Consider the following 24,192-nt stretch of genomic DNA (forward strand, 5'->3'; position numbering starts at 1 on the left):
AGCCCTTCTTCATCTAGGGTGGTGGTCTGAGGATGTCAAACAGGTGTTTGATGATGTGATCTTCAGCAGACAGAGGCTATTGTCTTGATGTAACAAGCACATCAGAGGGACGGCTCAGGTTGGCCGCTTTGGGGGCAAAATCAGAGACACCAGATTGAGATGGCAAGAGGTCAACAGGAAGGCCAAAGAGGACATATATGTATGTGCTAAAAGAGGACATGAAGTTGGTCTGAGAGAAGAGAATGCTGAGGATAGAGTTAGGTGGAAACAGATGATTCGCTGTGGTGACCCCTGACAGAAAAAAGTCAGAAGTAGAAGGAGAAGATCACCTTGATGTAGACCTCACTGATTTAGAGACTCTGGATCTGCTACAAAAATAACTCCTTGAAATTTAACTCCTTTAAACTGAGGTTGCAAACTACTGCATGGCACATGAGTGTCTTCAAACTTCCTTCAAAACAAACTTAACAATCACTTGTCAGTTTTTTGCCCTTTGTATCACAGCAGCTGATGTGAAAGTGTCTCCAGCTGCGTCCTATCCTCGCTGGGAGGCCACTGTCTCTCCCAGATGCACAAACATTGACAGACAATAAGAGTTTAGACGAGTAAAAGATTTATTTCACATTTTTTTCTTTTAAATATCACCAGCTTTGTTTGAGGAATCAAAGACATCAATGAACAGGTCACGGGAATAGTTAAAGAGGCTCGTATGCACAGAAGGACAAGAGGGACGGTATCAAAAAAAAAAAAATAAAAAAAAAAAATCTGCTAATGGTTTAGTCTGGAGAGGATGGATGGTGTGTGCCGGCTCAGACAACTGTAAACATGTTTTAGAGATGGGTTAGAATGTGATCATCCAGGCCAGTAATGACTTAACACAAAACCAGTGAAGGTGTGTGGATGGAAGAGGAGAAGGTAAGCAGCCAGCGAGACAGGAGGGCACCACAACAAAGACGGGGACAGACAGAGAAGCACTGCACTCACAACACAGAGCACACACAGACGTGGCTTCACTGGAGAAAAGCAGTTTGATCACCGACAGTCTGAGTCAGTCCAGGATGCAACTCAGGTACCACTTCAAAAGGGCCGAGCTGTTGTTCAGTCATCCCTTATGTGTGTATCAATGGTTACTGATGACAAACCGCTCCTTCTGACCTCCCACCTCTAGCACAGGAGGCGACAGGGAGGGACGGGCCCCGAGGGCAGAGAGTGTCAGAGTCACACAGGCACTTGAGAAAAATGACAAAAAACACTACGACTTCCATTAAGGCACGACCAGATAAACTACACTCACAAACACCAGTCTTTGGGACAAGAACAGCATGATTCTCACAGAGCTGCACACACACACACGGTACAGTGCCCTTCATTACACATGCATGAACACGGCAAGTTTCCCTCTTTTTTTCCTTCCCCATTAAAAACAGCCTCTACACGGACAAATCCTCTCTAATTGTGTGGATAATTTTTTCAGTGTAAATAAAACTTGTTAGATTTCTCCGTTAGTAAACAATAAAGCATGTTAAGTATGATAATAAAAACCAGCAGGCTTTGCTATTAAAAAAAGGCTTCACTTCACGTCAGATTTGGGCTTTTTATAAAGACTGTGTTAAGCTGCAGTTTGTGTTACTCTAAATTTTAAGAAAAAAGGTGAAATATGAATGTTAAAAGCCTAATTATCTTAATATACCAACAAATAATGTTATCTAAATACATTCAAATTCAGTCGTAAATTCAAATTTACGAAAGACATCCATACAGAGCAGCTTAGCAACACGACATTACCCCAAGATACCGTTTTCAATTTCTTTCTTGCTTTGAACGTCAACAAATCCCATAAAAAACACATCTTTTCAACCTGCTCCTGCTTTCTCTTTCAAAGGTTTGAACAGCTGGGTCCTGTCATTTAGAGGAAAATTACTCTCAAACAGCAGAAAATAGTGCATTTGTTGGAAACTACTTTCAGCTGTGGATTCAGGGGCTAACATCTGGCATCAGACTGATTAAATAAACATAAAAAACTATAATATTTTGGTGGTCATGAATGTAGTTTTCACATGGTCGGTTGCTACAGCTAGATGCTTTAAGCCAATTTCTGCAGTGCTTCCTGGTTTATGGACAATTTCCCTTCTACTCATCTTATTGGACAATGAAGCTCTTTCCTTCTATAATGTATTAATCAATATCATATCTGTTCTTAATGGTGCATGCCCAAGAATTTTTTCCTGCCTTAGGCTTTCTATTCAACTTGTGGAAGCCCTAAGGCAGCAACCGTGCCTTAGGCTTTCCATGCAAAGGTCCCAGAACTAAATGATACCACAAATATAACGTATTGCAGATGGAAATTGAACCACTTGTTTGAAATCAATAAAAGTCCAATTGTCCCTTTTATTTAAAGCAAAAAGCACAGAAAACTGTGCGAAAACTCGATGAATTCATTGGTTATTTATGGGATGTGTTGACAGTAAATACAAAGACAAATGTTTCTGTTTAAACGGGCAACGGTGCAGCTCTATCCCCTCTCCTGATGTCATCAAACACCTACGGCAACCCGGCCAGAATAAATCAGCACCTAGATATTAGTTTAGAAGTAATTAACACACAGACACACACGCACGCACTCACACACAGTTTGTAAACGAACTTTGACAAACACACTCTCATAAATGCAGCCTCACAGACGCACAGTAAGCATGATGAGTCACAATCTCACATGTAATCAATAATGTAAATGTCATTGGCAAGGTGTGGAGTAGAAGTAGTGATAGATGATTGTGTTTTTCCCTCTTAAGAATTGATTCTGATCTTTTTCCTTCATTGGTTTTACAATCTGAGCGGTTGTTGGTAGATTTCTTCACTTCCTCCTCTCACACTAGCATCTCCTATTTTTCAAACAGCTGCTGTTTAATGGATGCACAAACTGACAGCAAGGTTTTGCACAAGCTGAACAGTTTCTCCCTCAAAAAACATCCTATACCCTACATAGTTCACTACTTTATTACTAAAGTAGTGCTACTAGAAGTACAGTGTCTATTGAGTTGTGTCCCCTGGAGATGCAGAGGAGGGTGATGGTGTTTGTGGTGACAGTTTAGCTCCGGGGCAAGAGGCCCTTCTTGTAGGCCACAAGGCCAGCTGCGGTGGCGACAGACAGGAAGGTGGACACTCCAATGAACTTGAGGAGACCACCGACTGAGGGTAGGTTCCTCTCCCAGAAGGTGGTAACGAATGGGAAAGCAGGGACTTCCTACAGGAGGGACAGGAGGAGACAAGAGGTATGGAGCATATTTACCATCACACAGCTGCATTTTAACAGGTTCTCTGCTCAAGTCCTTACCTGGCTCTGAGGCTCCGGCTGCAGGATCTGACTGTGGTGGATTTTTCCCATTGCACACATAACCTGCAAGAACACAATGGCTGTGTCAGTCAGGAAGCCCAATGTGAACCCTGAAGACAAAAAATCTATCTGCAAGATCTTCAGCCGCACACATAATGCTGACACTGGAGGAGGCAGCAGAGTAGACGCAGGGAGGTAAACGGCGAGCAGCAGGTGGCGCATGAACATTTAGTGGGAGTATTTAAGCATTCGATGAATGAACAGCAGTGTCATTATATGATCTGCCTCAGTCAGGGGTTCTCAGAGTTAGAGCCAGACCCCCTTCGGTGAGAAGGAAAATGCAGGCAGCATATAAATTTGGAGGAAATGAAGGAAACGTGTGAGTTCTGGTGTTTATAACGGAGATTTAGTGAAGGGTGCAGAATAAGATTTTTATAGGATTTGCCAACTAATGAAGAGGCTTTATGATGATGATCTGCACACATTTACATGCACTAAAGAGGATTCACACACACAGTCTGTGCTGTGTCACAGGAAGAGTTTTATGATCCTTCCCTGAAGGAACAGAAGGACGTTTCCTCATCATGACGAGCAGGCTGGGGTGCAGCAGTTGGCATCCACCAGGTGTGCATCATTTAGTCACACCTGGTATGTTCCAGCTGTATGTTCCTAACTCTTCTTGCACAGCTCTCTGTTTGAATGTACATGTTGTGGATGTTTTCTGAGGTTCATGCTCTGACCTCTCTGGATGCTCTCTCTCCGGCCTGCACTGCTCCCTCCATGTATCCGCTCCATTCTGTGGCCGTCTCCGTGCCCGCAAAGAACAACCTGCCCACAGGTTCCCTCAGCACCCTGAAAGTGAGGGGACAGAAAATGTGATTCATCCCCACCATGTCAGTTTTTGGACTGGATATTTTAAGACGTCTCAGAGCCTCTCAAACAGCCACAGAGTGTCTTACCTGCCATAATGAGTGAGGATACCGGGCGGGAAGTAGGCTGTGTAGCAGCCTCCAGAGTATTCCTCCTCACACCAGTTCTTCTCCTCGTAGTGCACTGGCTGAAACAAAAACACAAAGCAGGACACATGAATGATTTTCATTTACTTCTGAAGGGAAGTTCCACTGTCGCTTTGTGTGACTTACATGCAGAGCGTCATCTGTGCCCAGCACTTTGGAGTAAATCTCACAGATCCTCTTCAACCTAAACAACAGGAGAGTTTGGATTAAAGTGATATTGTGGCTGGTGAGAGTGTATTAAGGTGCTGTTTAGTCTCAAAGTCTGTTTTTTGTTACCTCTCTTCTTTGGACAGATCTGAGAGCTTTCTGCACTTGCGAGCAAGGATGAACCTGGAGGGAACGGAAACAGAGATTATCCAGGAGAAGCAACAACAGAGGCAGCGGGTTTCTTTTTATTCAGTATTTCTGTTTTTGTTATGGATGATCCATGATTAAGGAGTTTCTTAAAAAAATATTACACTGTCCAGCTGTTTTTGGGAAATCGCTGACAATTGTTTACACTTTTAGCAGGACATGACACAGACGAGATGCAAGCTCTTGAATGCATCATGTGTAAGAGAAGTAATAAAGCTGGAAATCTCCTTTTATATGCAGTTTTGTGGACACTGTAGTGATCATAAGCTTTGTTGAGAACTGTGTGGAGCTCTGTATTCACCCCATGATGCAAGGTACAGTCCCATCAGGCTTTGTGTCATCCAGCGTCAGACCGATGGGAGCGCCCTCCTCCTCGATCACCATGCTACCGCAGTAACCTGGTGACACACAACCAGAAGGATAAGCATCACATCCTGCAGTTACACATCACAAGGACACACACACACACACACACACACTTCCTGCGCACCCTTTTTCCTCCAGAAGTTCTCCTTGTAGTAGACCATGCACTTGATGACGGAGCCCATGGGGACACGGTGGATCAGCTGGTTCCTCAGTGGTGGCAGCTCGGGGTTAAAGTGCATCTTCAGGTTTAGACCAGGAGGCGTGGCTACAATCACATACTTGGCCTGAAGAGACAAGAGGTTGAGCTGCATCAGTATGGAGGAGGCAAGATGAAGCCAGCAGATGGCAGCAAAGGCCTGATGCTGTTTGAGATCTACACCATGTTAGTGGAAAGATTCTTGTAATCAGATTACAACATGTGTGTATAAATACTGCTGATGTTACATTCTATGAAAACATGGCTACTTATATAAAGCTTATTACCTAACGATATTATATGAGAAACACTGCAGAATTTGACTTCTCTGGGTCATGAAGAGAAGATAAATAAAAACCATCTGGCATGCTCAGAGGGAGAACGCCTCTCTGTACAGCTGTCAAGTCAGTGCAGAAGAGCGTTTTCCTCTGAAATGAATAGAGTGAATTCCAAAATGTAATACTGCGGTGCGAAACGTACCATGTAGGTTTGTTTGTCCAGTGTCTCCACCACCACCAGGTCTCCAGTCTGGTCGATCCTGTAGACGGGAGACTGCAGCTTCACTCGCTCGCCCAGCTCTTTGGCCATGCACTCACTGATCTGACTGGAGCCGCCGACAAACTTCCTCTCCTGCAGAGGAGGAAGTTGAGGAGAAACAACCAGTGTGGAGCATCTCAGTCAGGTTTTTTCAGTTTGATCCTGCCTGACACTGCCAAAACTCACTTATCCTAATGTTCCTCAACACACCATTTCCTGTCACTACAAATCTTAAACCAACAGAAAGAATGTGACGAGGCTGACTGAGGAAGGTGCCTAGGTCCAGGCAGTGACCCTTTTCATGGCTAGTGTCAGCATTTCTTTTTTTTATGTTTGATCAGAAACACATTGTGCACATTCCACTGCAGTGTTTGGAGAGATTCTGGAGCTACAGCTCAATCGTTCCTGGCAGCAAAAGCTTGTCTTGATTGATTAAAGTCTATTTAATCTGTGAGAAGTTGTACTAAAAGTGACAAATGTGGCTCCATATGCATCCATTCTAATTTAACCCCACCTGTTGACATGCTTGCAAGCAGGAAATAGCAACGGAGCTGGCTGCAGTGTCGTTTGTTTACAGAAACACAGGCCCAGTCCTCAGTGGCCATGGCAACAGGGCCACTTAGCTTTAGAAAGTACGGCAGCAGTATGTGCTCCCCCAGCACTCCAAGAAAACACCTTTTGTCAGGCTCATAATTACGCCGGCCTGATCAGGAAACTTTATTAGGGTCTGAGGGATTTGATGCTCAATCTCCTGCTTTCATGAGTGAATGCATCTCTGTGGGACATGGAGAGCTTAAGTCCACCTTTTGGCAGCGACTGTGGCTGTTTTGGTTCACATGGACTTTCACAAATACTTTTGTACCTGTCCTCCGTTAGTGGTGGAGAAGATCCTCATGGTTCCACCGCACTGTTTCACGTACCAGAGGAACCACAGGGCCGACACCTCGTGGGGTTCAGAGGTCACATTCACATTGACGAACAGCGTGGCGAAGCGACGAACAGTACTGAGAGAGATGAAAGGGAAAACCCATTACTTAAAGGGAAACTGTGCAGAGTGTGATTCTGGATCTCTCGATTATGATGTTTTTCTCTAAATCTCATCCTTTCAGAATTCAGACCCCACCCCCCCAAAGGTCTGACATTCTTCTCAGAAGATGATGGTGATGATTTTTTTTTCCATCTTAAATTTTCCAGAACCCTGACATTAATTTTAAGAATTTTTGTGGGTGTTCATGTTTAAAATGTTTTAAATCCTGCAGCCTGGAGCTTTTAAACAATGTTTGATTTATCTGATGACATTATATCACACAAATCATAATCATAATTCCCCAACATTACCTGGTCCAGCAGATTTTTTCAAAGAGCTCCTGCATGGTCATCTTGTCCCACTCCTCAGCGTGTGGCGCTCTCCACGGAGCTTCACAGGGAATCTGAACACAGGAGAAGAAGAGCGAGGAGGAGGAGGAGGAGGAAGGTCAATGACAAACATCTACAGCACATAAACAGCAAACAGAGCTGCTTTACCTCTTTGCCCATCTCATCCATCGTCCTGAAGAGGTTGTTGAAGTCCAACACGACGATGGGGTTCCACATGGGAGGGAAGGAGCTTTTGAACGGGTAAGACTTTCCCTGTTGGACACACATCATATATATATTAGAGAAGAGTAACTTCTACAAACAGTAAAGTAAGGAAATCACTCAGACATTTATTCTTGTTGCTTCTTTTTTTAAATGGAATGGAATAAAATCTCAGACACACCACAAAATATTTTAATTATAATACATGTCAAAATCTTGATTTCAGCTTTTCTGATGATGACATAAAGACAGAGAGGTTCAATGATGGCAAGTCTGACATAAAGACTTCCTCTGTAATTACCCTCTAGCTTACATCCATTGTGCTTAGTCAGGATGACTGTAAACAGTGTTTACAGAGATATTTAGAAATAAATGGCTTGTGCAACACTTTATAACTGGTCCAGAGCTCGATAAGTGTGTGCATAGTCCATGTGTTATTTGTAAGTCGATTGCTCCACATCTCGGCCAAACAAGAAGTGAAATTCGGGGTGCGGAGATTATCAGAAGTTCTCCGACACATGGGCACATGCAGGTTACATGCACCAGAGAACTGTAGCTACTGAAAAGCCTCTGTTGCTTTCTAGTAAAGTCCTCTGAGAGTAGCTCCACCACTTTCATTCTATTGTGTTGTACCTGCAGGCACATCACAGGTTTCATACAATATTCTGGAGCTCCGTTCCTGATCATACCTACAAACAACCACCAAACACACAGCTTTATTTTCAATATGTGTTCTGGCTTTTTAAAGACTTTTCTGCAGAGCTAAGGGAAATTAAATACCATGAAATTCAGAAGCACATTTCTTCTTCTGTTGACCCTAAGAAATAAAGCCAATCTCACAGTGTCAAAACCTGTATTGACCCTGCAGCCTCTGGCTCTAAAAGTGAGTCAAACCTCATAGACAATGCACTTTTGTCGACACAGGAGGGAAACTTAAGGACTTATGCAGAATTAAGAGTGGTGGGTTTGCCATAGCTGTCTGTCCCACCAGACTTGACTAAGAAAATCTACTCTGAGTTAATGTTTGTGCTGAATATCCTGACATGAATGAAGATATTATGTTACAGAGAATCAGATGCTGGCACAAAAATCCCAAAATCCACAATAACATGGTGTAGTTTTATGCCAGTAGCTCTTCAACACCTATAATTAGAAATAACCATCCCCTTCATCAACATCATCTTTAGCTGGTTTAGCTGGTTTTTATTTAGACTAAACTGGCCCTGTTTTCATAGGAGCTTGTCAAACTGCTGAGGCTGTGATCATAGTCTGAACTCAGAGACCAGAACGTGGCCAGAACTGCCCGTTGCTGTGGAACAACAGGTCTGTCACCATGGTGATGCTGGCCAAGTGAATACAGAAGGAGGAGGGCAGAGGAGGGGAGAGGATGCATGGCAGCATCCTCATCAGCAGGTCAGTTTCACTCAGAGCATCAACCCAGTGCTCACAAAAGACACAAGTATACGGCAGCCGTTTCTGACTGTGATCCATAAAATACACTTAAATAGTATCTTCTTATTTGATTTTGATCATATGTGTTGACCGTAAAGCTGCACTCTGTGTCAGAAAATGTTAAAAGGCGACCACTGAACTTGAAGAAGAGGTAACAGTCTAAGGGAAGGTGTACAGATGTTGGATAGAATGGACCTGTTCTGGTGGTAGAGCGCCCCTCGGGCAGAATCTTCCCAGTAACAGTGTGACCCCTTTCCAGGTCCAGATCCAGGCACAGCACTGAGAAACCCAGAGGCCACCACCTGCAGTTTGTATCCATGGATGTGAGTTTCATCCATGGATACAAACTGCAGCAGAACTCTTGGAGGATACACATTTTAGATGGTAGATTGTCTCATGATGTGTGCTAAAACTGACTCAGAGAGATATATCAAGGATCATCATGCTGGAGGAAGCATGCTCAGCATGAGGCTGATACCAGCATGTACCAGATGACTGCACAAAGGCCAATACTGTACATTTTCTCATATAGTTTACACTTGCATGAATTGTTTATTTACCCAGACATACCACAAGAATGAAAAAAAACTCCCCTCAACCACAGACTAGAATAAAGCAGCTACACAGGCTTTTATTCTGACTTTATTCCTTTACATGATATTAACCAAATGATCACTCTCAGTAGCGAGTGCACCAGAGTTCAAATAAGCCCAGTCCAGACTCCACAGAGGATTTTTTTTTAATATAATTAAAGGAGAGCACATATAAAAACAGATACGGGACTTAAGATGTATTTCATGATCAGAGAACATCAATGGTTATAATAGCTTAGTTTATAATAGCTGCAAATCTTTACACTCACTACCCAGTACTTCCACAGTGCTGCGAGCAAAGGGACCGCCCCACGCTCTTTCTTAATCTCTGATAAGCAGGGACAGTGTTTAATCAAAGTCTGAGATAGTGATACCTCATTAATAAATCCTAGTGCTGAGAGCTGCAGCAGCAGCCTGTTAGGCAGTAGTTTGCTGATAAGGGAAACCAGCATTGGCCTTTTGGATTACAATCTGCCATAGAAAAGCTGATTAGCATTGTGGCTTGCTTGAAAGCTAGCCTAATTACACAATGGCTTGGACGCATGCTGGTTTACTACTACTCCAGCTTTTACCCTGTGGAGAAATGCAGTCCCCGTCACATACTATGGTTTAAATTGATCACATTAGATCAATAAAACATCGTATTTTTTTGTCCTGTTGTGAAGGAAACTTTTCGCACAGCGCCTGTTTATTTGCCTGAGTTGCTTCTTTGCTAATCCAAAGCTACTTACAGTCAAAACAGTGTATAATACTCACTACTACTCATAACATACAGTGCATCCCATGCAGTACATTGAAGGTAGTGGGTTTTGCAGAGTCAGCTGTTTTTAACAAGCTGACTTCTCACCGCTCTCCACACACACTGTATGCACAAATGCAGACAAATTCACTGACACTGATAGGGGTAAGCAGCTTTTGATGAGGCCTGCTGCCATGGAAACCAGCAAAGGATGTGAGTCTGGGTCTTTGAGTGGATCCTACAGAGATAGTAGCTAAGGAGACACACTCACAGAGGAGCTCCCACATGCGATGGATCCAGAGCTCACATAACAAAGCGTCACTACAACTGTCCTTTTAGTGTCTTTTTTGCAGCCACAAAGCGCACTGTTGGTTTGAATCCTTCCTCACTGAGTGATTGGTAAATGTGTCATAAGGTCGGAAAATCACCAACCATCTCACCGCCTTGCCAAAGGGGTACCTTAAAGCGTTTGTGTGTGTGGGTGTGTTGCCATGTACATCACCTCACATGTCTAAACAGATTTCCACCACGGTCTTATCACCGATCATGGATGGATGAAGGAACATCACCCTCATCTCTCATAGGCTCAGCATGCTGGTCTTACAAGCCAAACAAACAAAACATAAAAACTGGCCTGTTTAACTCTTGCTTCTACCAAAGTCGTGCGAAAGCTGGGTGTTATGGTGACCAACTGACCTTCCCTGACGATGTGTCACCTGATCTATTCAAAGAAAAGAGAAATCAGGCCAAACCTGAACCAACAACAGCTCACCCCCCGCTAAGGCCTCCTGTCATGCACAATGAAACCGCAACAAATGGTGCACAACCCAACAAAGAAGCTAGCATTTCCTCGTTGCTTCCCTCTAACTAGCAAGCATGGGGAGACTTTTATTTTGAAGGAACTGCGAGTTTCTAGTGTATTTTTGTCTCCAAAACTAGTCCTGAGTGTTAGTGATCATTAAAAGTCCATTTATGTGCTTAGAGGGGAGCAAATGTACAGACCATACTCACTTCAACAGGTTAAATCCTGCAGTTGCGACATGATTTTTTTTGCTAGCACTGGCAGACTTCCACTCGACTCAGTGATGATTAATGAAGCAGCCTTCTGCGTGCAGTGGTAGCAGACTTCATTATCTTGAAAGGCTTGTAATATTCTGGACTGTGTGTGAAAACTTTCCACATCATGCAGTGAAAGTGTACGTGCAGTGTGTGAGTGAGTCCACACCCACAGACCAGGAGATCAAAGTCCACCTCTAAAATTATGATTCAATGACCTTAACACAGCCTCTATGTGGAGATAAGCTCTCTCCATTACACCCATACACATACAGAGAGAGAAAGCCGCCAGCCACACTACTCAGCCCAGTGATTTACTTTTACTATAGGAGTAGTATGATCAGGGTGCAAGGCAGCAACAGCAAATCAAATCAGGTAAGAGGAGCACAACTGTGTTAGGCACAGCAGTGCACCCACACTAATGAGATACGGAGCAAAGAATAACAAGAACAAAGAAAGATGGCCTCCTTCTTTCTCCTCTCTTTGTTTGCCTTTGGACCACTCAGAGAAAAGAAAAACTGCATTACTGAAATCCCCTGAGGCAAAGATTAGGATCTCCCTTCGCTAATGCTGCAGAAGAGAAAGGGGTGGCTAGCTGCTTGCTACACATGTCGGAAGACACAGGAGGGGCCCAACATTTGGTTTGCTTCCTGAGCACCACGGGAAGGAGTCTGTGTGGCTGCTTCAAGATGGATAAAAGTTGGATCACACTTTCCTGGCGGATTCCACATCTCAGCGTGTTTTCAGTTACTAAACTCAAGCTGACACTTTTAATCATCATCAGTCAGTCAGAGCTACAGATTTGATCATGAGAGATGGATCTGATGCAAGCAGCAACCTCCAGGGCTGCAAAATAAAACGCATGTTCCTGCGGTAGTTAAGTCAGATACTGGATTTCTTCTTTTTCTTTTTAAAACCCACAACTTTCAAGCTTTGAGTCAGTGCACCACCGTGCCAGCCATCCTCACAATGAGTAAACAGCAGCTTTTTTAGTTCGGGGGAAAGGATCTGTTGATCATCAAGTCATGAGAAGTGCATGGCAAATTAGCCATAGATGACAAATACATCCTCACTGCCATGTCTGCAGAACCATGATTAGATAACGGCTCCGACTCAGGATGTTTGTGTGTTATTTTCTGGAAAATGTCAACATCTACAGCAGAACTTGATGTGAAGGACACATCTGGAACATGTATGGATCTGTCACACAAGATGACATCAGCCAAAGCTAAGAGGAGAAAATGGACACTCACATTGACATAATGCACCAAGTTCTCCTGCTCATTGACTTTGTAGGTCTTAACTCCGTATTCTTTGGCCAGTCGGAGGATGCGGTTCTGAGTTGGTCCGATGTATGCCCCACCAAGATCGACCCACTTTGTCTCCTTGTTCTGGGGTAAAAAAAAGACACCAGGTCATACATGTTTGTTAAAAGTCTTCTGCCAATTCTACACAGCAGTGCATCACATGATTAGAGGTACGGGGGCTTTTCTGTTTATTTTGAGTGTAATGTAAACATTTTGTGCATCAGATGAGATTCTAAGAAAGTGCTTGGGAAGGACAGGTGCTTTCAGAAATATAGTCAGCAACAAATGGTCAGTGGGGGATCGTTGGAAGCAAAAGTCTGAAAAAAGACTTTCTCACAGCACATAGATTTGTGCGAGGTGTTGAGCTCACAAATCCTGAGATAAACCCAGCTCTCGTTTCTTAGAATTACATTTAAAAAAGTAGATGTTAAATAGTTATAAAATATGAACCTGTTTGTGATGATACAAACCATGATTCCCTTACTACTGCACATGTACGGTATTGTAATTGAACTCTGTTAAACCATGGTACTAGAGCACAGAACAGCTCTTCAGCTGCACCACTGTTGGTCTTACCCGCACAGTGAAGGTGCGACCACCGACCCGATCCCTGGCCTCCAGCACCACAGGACTCAGGCCGCTGGCTTTCAACAGCTTGGCCGCACTCAGCCCTGCAGAAGGACACAGAAACAGGTGAATGAGGACATGTACAGTGGCTCCACTTCCTGCGTGTTAACATCTGAAGGGCACACAGAGGTGGGGGAGCTCTCTAAAACTATTGAAGGAATGTCGAAAAGGATGATGGGATTTTTTTTTGGGAAATCTGGTTTCTCTGCAGCTTGTCAGCACACTGCAGCTACGCCTGTGTGCTTGACTTTACAGTGACATTTGGCTTTTTGACAGCTTGTGAGAGAGCGCAGAGGAAACATGGGAGAGGGGGAAATATTTGCAGGCCCAAGAGGTATAGAGAGAAACTCTTCATAAACCATCTGACCTGCTGGTCATGTGAGCAGAAGATCACATATACAGACTTACTGACCAACCAGAAAAACAGCCTCTCTCTCTCTCACACACACACACACACACACACACACAGACCTCAGGCAATCCCTGCCATAACTTTAACTCAATAAGACACACACTTAGACACACACACACACACATACACACACACACACACACACACACACACACACACACACACACACACACACACACACACACACACACACACACACACACACACACACACACAGGATTAGCATGCAGCATATGGCTCAGCAGCTCTGGACAATGTCAAAGCAGCAGTCAAACACAGAAAACACAGGCAGAGTGATTTATGTGACATATACACTGATACTGTGTGCTGCCAAAAGTATGTGGACACCTCAAATCCTGTACACATGGACCAATAACTGATAAAGTCTGGCATACAGCTGTTTCTCCACACTTTCTTTCAACAATCCCTGAACAGGACTGACTTAATGTTGTAATAGTGGTTGCTTTCTGATTGCAATGTTTGTTTGGTCTGTGTGCATCTTTGCTAATGCAGTTGTGGCTGCTTTGCACTAATAAATGAGCAGATCTAAGATACTTTTGTCTGTTGAATAACGTGCTATGTTGCAACTTTTCATCTTAGAAGCAGGACATGTACTCACACACCAACTCGGTAGACGCCAAGGAGACCAGCCAATGACTCACTGAATCTTTGGCACGACTGTTGGTCACAAATGAGTCAATCAGGACTTCCTAGTTGAGCTGATGAGTGGATAATGTTTTGTTTTCGTGTGTTAATGTTGGTGCATTTTTTTTTTGGAAGCATTCATTTTAAACCTCCGTCACTCAGAGAGCTGGTGTTTTCCTTTAAAAAGCATGCAAGATGCCCGTCCACATACTTCTGGCCGTGTTGTGTTTTTCTCAGTGTGGGCTGCAGGAGGTAACATGTATCAGACGGCAGCACAGGGCAAAATATCTCATGGTTAAACTGTCAACAGGCGACCACATCTGTGTAAATGTTTTCCTGGCCTTCCCCCTGAATTCCTTTCTGACCTCGCCGTCTTCACGTCCCTCCTCCTTCCAAATCCATCTAAGCTCTGCTGAAGCTACAGGGTTTATATAAGTTTAAACATACTTTGTCCTGCATTACCAAACTTCTGCCTCCTCTTTCTGAACAAACACGCCCAGCCTGCCGGCCCCTGTTAGAGAGCATTTAGCTCTGACCAGAGGAGGCTCACAAATCTTCCTGATGCTATTACCTGCGCTCGGCTCAAAAGGTCAGTCTCTGTCTTTAAAAACAAAGAGCATCTGTCTGCATCTCTTGTTTATGCCTACAGCGATCAGTGCAAACAGTAGCTTCCTGTTGGGATAATGCTTTGATCAGAGAGCATGTTTGTCCTAATCAAAGCTTCATGTTTGGTTTCATAAAAAATGCTTTTGTATTAAAGAGCCCAGCAGATCAGTATAAAGCGATCATCACTTCAAAAGGATCCAGACCGAGCTTTCCACTGTTTACCTCCATTCCACCGCCGCGAAGAAGAGGGGGGAAAAAAAATCAACATGCTGAGACGGTTCCTGAGCTGAACTTATCATTCACCTCATGCAGCAGAAAGAAAGAAAGAAAGAAAGAGGCTTTTCCCACAAACTTCTGCAGACCTGAACGTGAACTGCACACAGTCACAAGGTGCAGGTGTCCATCTGCAAAGCATGTGTGTACAAGGCTCACTGATTCCTTTACTGATGAGGTCATTAGCTTTGACATCAATTTCATTAGTTAGACGTCCTCATCAATAACTGCAGTGGCTGAATTTCCAAGAAGGTTCCCAACTGAGTGAAAAGACCGTAAAGTTGCTCAATGGCAGCCATGATTAGAGCTGGTAAAGTTCTCAAAGGACATTCAATGTTTTCTTTATTGTTCCTTTAACATGGATGCAATCAATCAATCAATCAAGAGACGCTGCCCCACAATTCTCTTACAGCAACATTTCAAAGATTCATGAAAACAAACACTAGGGTGCAGATTTGCTTTTGACATTGGTGGGAACCTATGATTCCATCAGAATTTAACCCTTCCTGCACCCAATGAGAATCTGTTTTTTTAGGAGGGGATCAAATTATTGGTCGAGATGCCTCCCCTCCGTTCATGCTAAACTATGCCCTTGACAAAAATTTTGTTGTTGTGGTACGTGCAGAAACGCACACAGCATCGTCTCTCTCTCTCTCTCCCTGTCTCTCTCTTTGGAGACGTGCACGGAGCTGATAGATCCTGCTGCTGTTTGATTCTGCAGGAAAAACAGCTGCAGGCTGAGAAACAAACTCGTGTTTAATGTTATATTAAACGCCTGGTTTGTCTCCCCAGAGCAGGGTTTAAACAAAATCAACACTAAAAATCAGATGCAACATGTAAACCATGGATAAAGAAGTATTTTAAATGGGACCAGTGGTGAGGACTTTAGGAAACATCATGTTCTCCATGACAGGGTCACCATTCAAGGTAAAAAGGTCAGTCAGAGTTTGAACAAATCGGGAAGAGAGAAACAATCCTCTCTCTTCCTCCTCCTCCTCCTCCTCCTCCTCCCAGCCAGATGTCCTCTGCTGATAGAGGTTTTCACCTAAAGACATGCTTGATATTTATCAAACAGGTGCAGCCGCCTTGATGCGCAGTCTTCCTGTCATCTGAGGCGCAGCTGCTGTGCATTCGCCGGTGCATCTCCCTGCTTTGTGTATGAATGCGTTTAAGTAAGGATCAGACAAGAGAAAGGAGAGGAGATCTGATGATGAAGAGTAGGAAAAGAATTCTCCAGCTGCAAATCTGTGCAGGTGTAATTTAGAAATGACAGCAACAAATTAATGACCAAGCAGAGTCACTAAACTGCACCGAGCTGCTAATAATTCACCTTTCATATGGTATCTGTTTCTATACAGATCATCATTTTACATAAACGAGACGTCTGAACATGTTTTCATGTGGAGTAGAGTTAATTATTCTGCGTACAAAGAGCTTAAGTTCCTCCTCTGATTCTCATTCAGCTGCGCACGGTCAACAAGCTGGAATCATTCCTCCTGATATTTTTCTCTCCTCACCAGTGCTCCTCTCTTCTCTGCTGCAGCACCTTGGGGCTCTGGGTGACCTAATTGTCTGGTGTCTGTTGTGGGAAAAAAAGGAAGCAACTGTGTGCATTTTATCTTCTTATTGGCCACAGACTAAAATGTTAGTTATAAAAACACAGTTTCATCAGATTTCTATATAGATAAATGATGGATTTACACACACACACACACACACACACACACACACACACACACACACACACACACACACACACACACACACTTCTTTTCATCCTCTGCCCTCTGTGCTGGAAAAACAGATAGGGACAGACAGTTTCCTTGACAACAGTAATTGTTAAGATGGAGCCATTTGGCAGGAACAAACTGTATTTGTGTGTGTGTGTGTGTGTGTGTGTGTAAGAGAGAGAAGTCCCCCTCTCTCCCACTGCTTCTGGACTGGATCTTTGCGATCCTTCACTATATAAATCCACATGAGCACACACATGGTCTCAGAGATCGTTACTCCACCTGAACCCAGCACGGTTCCTCCACTTCAGTGTCAGGAGGATGTAAAACATCTAAACTTTAAGGAATCATATCATGACTTCAGACAATAAACCTGCGTTGTGTTTAGTGCCGACACAGGAAAGAAGGAAACCTCTGTAAAGGTGCAGCTGTTTTTATGGTTTTATGTACAGAACACACCCAGCAAACGGTGCTGCGTCGTCCTCAGGCAGCACACCAGACCCAACCAGCAGAGTTTACATGCATTTATTCACGCGGAGTTATTTCAACTGTCCTCTCTCCTACCGCTGATGCTGTTTTCCTTTTGAGGACAAACTAATTGAACAAAGTCCTTAAAATGGATAATGCATGACAACGCTGACCATAATCAAGGAACTAAAATACCCATGATGGCCAGGACACTCCTGTCCAAATGATCATTTATAAATTAAAGTACCTAAATAATCCTCTTTCTAATAAAAAACCTGTGTTACAGAGCTATACACTAAACTGCAGCAGCGCTTTCCTTGAACGTCCTCGGGCCATTTCCTGTCTCTGCCTTTATCTCTTCCCTGTTTTCCATCCTCTGAGTTGCGCGGCATTCTACCTGTCATTTGTCTTTTCACTCCCACTTGCCGTTTGTGTCAGTGTTTCCCAGGCGTAATATTCTAAATCAAATTAGCAGCCTTCAACACAGCAGATGAGAGCTGGCACAGCTCAGACTGTAATCGGATTACAGGTATCAATTAGCTTCTAATATATTTGGTGAGAAGATCAATGCCAGTGTTTGTACCTGTTTGTACATCATATTGCTAACAGCTCATTTGTTGAGCTCAGATGGAACCTCACATGATGCATTCAAGGACCATGGAAAAGTTTTTGTTTTTCAACTTGACAGCTGATTTTTGGAATTCCCGACAAACACGAACACATTCTCCTAAAGAAGCAAACATTAAATATGACATTATAATTCTGCCGCAGCCTGATGCTGAGCTGCTAAACTGCTGCCAGTGTGTGACATTTTATTTTCTTGATGTGTCTGCACCTCAGCAGAGTGTTCTTCCCGCAGGAACACAAACAAAGAATCCAATAGTGTCTGAGTGACAAGTGAGACACTTGAAATAGGGCCTTAAAAGGCTCCATACTGGATGTTTACAGGAAACAACCTGAGGAGGAATATTGATCAGCAGCAACATGATCAGACTCAGAATTGGACCAGACAGATGTGAAAAATACAGTTGAATGTTACCTTGAGGGGTTCTCAGTGAATATTCAAAAAGATAAAACAACTTTGTTCAGCTGAGAAAATGTCTCAGAGTGATGACATGAATAGATACATACGCATTTCATACACATCCCTACTTCACAGCTCATCATATAGAAACAGGCACAATCGTCAGACTTTCAAATGGTACTTGAACCCCTTCATAATCCTAGTGTGGATCATTTGGACTCTTGTGGTTTTGCATGGACTAAATATTCAATAATCACACTATGAAAGCTAATTTCCTCAGACAAACACTGATCAGAAAAAGAGAAAGTCAGCCTCGGCACAGCTGCCTCGCTCACACAGACAGACGAGGACTTTTCCACTCGTGCAAACATCCATCCAACTACAGGTGCTTTTGCATACAATCAGTTAAGTCATTGTTAGGATGAACACAGCTGAGGCTACGGCCGCACTTTCTCATGATTCTACCTACCGCAGAACACACGGCAAACACAGAGGCGCAGGCATGCAGACAATTAGAATCCATCTAATGACTGTATCTGGCAGCGCAGCTTACAGCTTCTCCTGTTTGCACAGCTGGACAGAGGAGGTCTGTGATTGCAGACGTGTTGACAGTAATTAGACGAATTATCAGAGAAGGACGGGATCGGGCTGCTGTAAGAACATTCACAAATGATGACAGCTTAACTTGGAAGACCAACAGGTGCACCTGAGCCTGCCTGACTAAGAAACAACAAAGACAACAATAGTTTATAGCTTATGACCTTGCAGAAGCGAAGATTGGTTCGTTTATAATATAATACAGGGAGCTTCTTCTTACAGCTTTTAGGCCACTGCCCTGAAAGGCTTTGACAAGATCCATGACATGATCTGATCACACAGCGGTACACTGGCACAGAGCGGGAAATCTCCCAGTAAAACATCCACGAATTTAACCACAACGAACTCTGAACTGTCAGTTCACTGGATCCTCAGACTCCTCGAGTCAAACTTGGCACATGTCAAGAGACAACCCGCCATGTTTGAGGTGCATGCTAAAAGAGTTCTGCAGCAGTTTGTGACCATGGAGGTCCACATCAGTCTACATCAGTGAGGTCTGCATGAAGGTGATGGCGTGTGTTTTCTGAGTTCTGCTGGTGGACAACCTGGGAAAGGGTCACACTGTCACAGGGGTTGACTAGGCTGACCTACTGAGAAAGCTAAGCTGGAAGATCCACCAAGAGTCCACCATCATCCAACATCGTCCATCATCATCATCATCATCATCTCTGTTGTCAGTTCACCTGATCTGACCAGGCAGGCCAGGCACCTGCCCGGACCTCCTGAAGGCCAGTAACCTGTGAAGTTTCTGGAAGTCCAAGATGCTGACTTATAGCTCAGCTAAATCCACCGTGTGTTGGACTCTGTGTCTGTGTGCTGTTTGCCCTTCATCTGGACTGTTCTGTTGAAATGCAATTTGTGTTAACAAATTGACAAATTGAAATTAAATCAAAAACCAGGTGTACACATGTTGGAAGAATTCCTTGTCCCTGTGTTAATCATTACTAAAGTGATTTGTATTTAGGGGTTAAAGAGGCAAATTTTAAAACAGATGGTGGTGAGGTCAGGCTTGGGGTACACAGAAAATTTACTAGTGGCCTCATGGCCTGAACACTGTAAATTTACTTGGTCACTGGGAGTAGTAATGTGATCTTGTTTTATGATTATGCATACTTTAAGATATATTTCTAAGTGTGTGTACTGAAAAAACAACCTCTGTTAGATAACAGAGTGTTTAAGAAGGGAGTTGCTCTGAAAAGACCTTGAGCACTCCTACAGAGGCTACTGTCTGTGTGTGTGACTGCTCCTTCCTGCAGGAATAAAAACACTCGAGTGAACCTCAGTTGTTATCTCTTGTGCGACTTTTCTAACAACACACATGCATTTAAACAGGAGACCTGAGCTTTTCTTGTAAAGTTAAATAATTATATCATTTAACTTTACTGCCGACTCCAGCTGAGTTAACAGGCCTCAACTCCACAAGTGCAGCTAATCTGTCTAAATCATCCGCTGCACAGTTCATTGAGGAGAACCGCATCACACTGTGGAACAGAAATGAGCCGCTCGGCACATTTTCACCACTTCCATCCTCTTTCCATTTTAACAGGCACCTCAGGTTCCCCTCTTTACCGTCTCATTTCCCTCTCTTCCTTCCACAACTCTCAGGCAGCCTTATCTCACTGTCTCCGTTTGCCATGTTTCCCATATGCACAGCTGCTGAGGCATAACAGGAGGAAGTGCTGCCCTCCATCTCTTCCCTATTATTTCTGATTTCCGCTCCTCCTCCTCCTCTTTCTTCCTTAGCACCCTCTCGGCTGATAACAGGCTGTCAGAAGTGTTTAGTGTTTTTCCTCAGAAAGTGCCGACTGCCCCTCGAGGAGCTGCTGTCCTGCTGGTGGCAGGCGACAAAATGACAATTGCATTTGCAGGCAAACAGAAAAGACCCATCTCAGGAGAGGAAAAGAGAAAAGAGCACTCAGTTCAATCAACTGTCCTCTGATTGGACAGTGATTGTTATATGTTGTGCCGGCAAAGGGCAGCACTATTTACAAATGGTGCAATTACAAGACGCTAATGTGGCACAAGTGGAGGAAGGCAGAGCGAAAAAAACCAGAGGAAACCAGCGGGGTCTCCTGGTGTTATCAAATTAACTTTTTTTTTCCTGTAGTTGTTTTGCTTGCTTGACTGGGATGTGAACTGACACTGACCTACATTCTTCCCTGTCTGACAGGCAGGCAGGCAGTGGACAGAGCTGTCAGCAGTCCGGGTGGTGGTGGTGGTGGCGGTGGGGGCGGGGGGGTAGGGAGAGGACGCAGGTTCACTCAGTGGAAGGAACTGCAGTCACAACAACCTGACAGCCATTTAAATCCTCCGACACCACTGCACCTGATCTGCAGCCATCTGGACATTCAGACCACACGTGTCATTCTGTTCCACCCAGATGAGAACAGGTCTTATCAGATTTTATCAAATCATTTTTCAAAAGCTAAAAAAAAAAAGAGAAAATCTGTTTTGCACACACTTGTTTGGCTAAATTCCCCAAAATGTGAAGCAGCCGGCGGCTGGAACGTGCTTGTTGTTTTCTGTCTTATGCAGTTTTCAATTCATGTCTATATTGTTACAGAACTAAATTAAAAAAAAAAGTTTTGATCTGTTTTAAAATGATTCTTTAGCCTTTAGCTTGTTATTAGCCTGCCAATTCAAATAATCCACACTTGCTTTATACAGCAAGCTCTGTAAATATCAGCTGCTGAACAGAGACTGTCAAAATAAAAGGACTATTCCTCCTCACAGCTCTTCCTCTGTCACAGACAATACTCAGCACAGCAGCCAAGTCAGGCTCAGATGAGCAGAAAATGTATTTCACCTTTTCCTCCTGTGCATTTTTATGACTTACTGAAGGACAGTGCAGTCAGTTCTAATAACCTGCAATGCTGTTTAACACGCCATGCATCAAATGAATGTGACCTCCTCAGCATCACAGCTTTTCTATGATCAGGAGTATATTCAAAATGTCACATGTCTGCTTTATGGATGCAACCAATTTGTGACACACACACACACACACACACACACTTCCTCTTATGTAATACAAAGTATGCTCTGGCTGATTAGCTGGTACTCAACATGCGGTGGTGGTGATACAGCGGTGGACAGGAGAAAGATGAGCCTCACGTATAGGAGACGTGAGCGAGGTGGAAGGAAAACCCTCCAATTCTGTCAAAATAAAAGCTTCTGAATCCAAGAGCGGTTCTTGCGCAACAGTTGTCTCATCACCTTCACACAAAGCGTATCAGACGATGTAATCTGTCCGCCTCCACCCCGCAGAGGTGAACAAAGAAGTTCTGTCACCCACCTGATATGCCTCCGCCGATCACTATAACATCGTAGGTGTTGCTGGGTGCAGTCATGGTGCTGTCCTGGCTCCGTGTCTCCCCTGCTCTATCCGCCGTGTCCTGCTTTAGCCGCTGAACGCAGAGCGCACGGAGGAGCGCATCTGTATTAAAAGCGCCGGCCAGGCCCACTCCCACATGACTCCGCCCACCTATAGTAAAGCAACTGCTGCCCTGCCCTGCTGCTGAATAATTGGGATTATAAGGAAGTGTCGTGGACGTGCAGACGTGACCGTTTGCTTCATTTGTGCAGCAGTGCAATGGGTCGGACTTTGCTCCTGATAGTGGGCAGTCTGGATCAAGGTCTCCTCTTATCAGTGAAACAATATGAAGTGACCTAAAAGCAATCTTTCATTCATGACACCAAAAACTTCTGTAGTCCTGAGTCTCCAGACTGTCACTTTCTGCATGTCAGAATAATATAATGAAGCAGCAGCTTAGTTGCTGCAGCTCTCCTGCACATGCACTAAGAAAACATGAGTGTTTTTTGTTTGTTTTTCTGCAGACCATGTGCATTTTGAATAAAATCATCCGAAGAGATATCCTTTAGTTTTTGCTGCCCTCTGGTGACTGTTTGGTTGTTGGCAGTTGGCTGATCTTTGTGCACGCTGCTCATGTTCAAACAGTGAGTGAGTGTATGTGACATATTTCAGCCACATGCTGATTCTAACCTGAACAAACATCCCCAGATGTGGAGTGAAAACAAAAAGACGGTCGATTCACTCTGCATTCTGTTTACATGCCTGAAGTCGATTCTCGGCCATCCACATAATTTTTTTTATTACAGACCTAGAAGAATGCCATCCAGATGTAATAATAATTAATTTAATATGTTGCCTGATTTGTGTGATGACCTCTGTGACTCTCAACTATTTCCAATGCAAATTGAGTTGCATTAAATTGAGAGCCCCCTAATGGGTTAATCTGACCATGATTGTGGATAATCCTAATCCTCATTTATGGAGTAATCTTCTAAAGTCCCACGCTAGCACATCCCTGTCCTTTCAGGGACAGTGAGGTGGTGAAAGAGTTCTTCTGTGAGACAAAACTGCAGCTCTGCAGTGAGTGTGAGCTGTTTTAAGGGTCTTTACAGTATGTTTATTTGTTATTATTCTGTTTTATTCACTGCCCTTAAATGTTGTGTCTTGTTCCATTAGTGATAATCTATGTATTTAGATATCTAGTTGCAGATTTCTGTTGTTGCTGTTTGACACCTCCAGCTGTTTTGGGGGCTTCTAGTGTTCACACCGACCTTACTGAGGAGCTTTTGATCCCTTGTAGCCTGGTTGAGCTGTTTAACACCTTAATGGCCCCTTTTGCATCAGTGAGAAGGTGATGAGGTGCAGCTGTGGAGTCTGCAGATGTGATAGGGTGGAGCAGCATAAGACAGATGCGTGAAAGGATAAAATAGCTGCAGGTGTGTGTGCACTGGGTTCTACCAGCAGAGGGCAGCAGTAGTCTGTGTGACAGACAGCCCACTTCAAACATACAGACCAAGCTCATTCTTCACATGTGGAAGTTAATTATGGTTCTTTTGAGGCCTGGAAAAGAAAAGTTGATAAGAAATATTACAATGACTGGATGATATTTTCTCCTGTGTACCCCAGGGTTCTCTCACAGTCCAAAGATCTGCATGTAAAGACAATTGTTGAACCCAAATGTGCCGCAGGCCTGAGTGTGAATGATTGTTGGCCTCTGTGAATGAATTGGCGACCTGCCCAGGTTGCCCAGCCAGTGCCAGCTGGGATAGACTCCAGCCCATCTACAGCAGTGGTTCCCAGTCTTTTTTTTCTCCCTCTGGAGACTCTTCCACTTATACCTAAAAGCATTCTGACCTCATGCCTCACCTACAGCTCCACACACTGCAAGGTCCAGGAACAGCTTAACATGATGGTGAAGACAGCCAGTGAAACCTCTCCAGCACCTTGTGGAGATGCCTGTCAGCAGCAG

General features: G+C 43.9%; 1 protein-coding gene across 2 annotated transcripts; it reads right to left on the bottom strand.

The window, feature by feature from the left end:
* Positions 1 to 672: 672 nt before the first annotated feature.
* On the bottom strand, positions 673 to 22,477 carry mao (monoamine oxidase). Of its 2 annotated transcripts, XM_028394299.1 has the most exons (15): positions 22,206 to 22,477; positions 13,105 to 13,199; positions 12,475 to 12,612; positions 7,328 to 7,432; positions 7,142 to 7,233; positions 6,666 to 6,807; positions 5,747 to 5,896; positions 5,195 to 5,354; positions 5,006 to 5,102; positions 4,627 to 4,680; positions 4,477 to 4,534; positions 4,294 to 4,391; positions 4,075 to 4,186; positions 3,335 to 3,397; positions 673 to 3,244 (listed from the first exon to the last, which is right to left on the bottom strand). In XM_028394299.1, exons 1-15 carry the CDS (start codon positions 22,258 to 22,260, stop codon positions 3,089 to 3,091), a joined length of 1,575 nt encoding a protein of 524 aa, XP_028250100.1. In that variant the 5' UTR covers positions 22,261 to 22,477; the 3' UTR covers positions 673 to 3,088. The 2 variants fall into 2 exon arrangements, with proteins under 2 accessions (XP_028250100.1, XP_028250099.1); XM_028394298.1 differs by lacking the exons at positions 12,475 to 12,612; positions 13,105 to 13,199; positions 22,206 to 22,477 and adding an exon at positions 11,177 to 11,347.
* Positions 22,478 to 24,192: the final 1,715 nt, after the last annotated feature.

The sequence above is a fragment of the Parambassis ranga genome, chromosome 21 (assembly GCF_900634625.1).
Source record: "Parambassis ranga chromosome 21, fParRan2.1, whole genome shotgun sequence".
NCBI lineage: Eukaryota > Metazoa > Chordata > Actinopteri > Ambassidae > Parambassis > Parambassis ranga.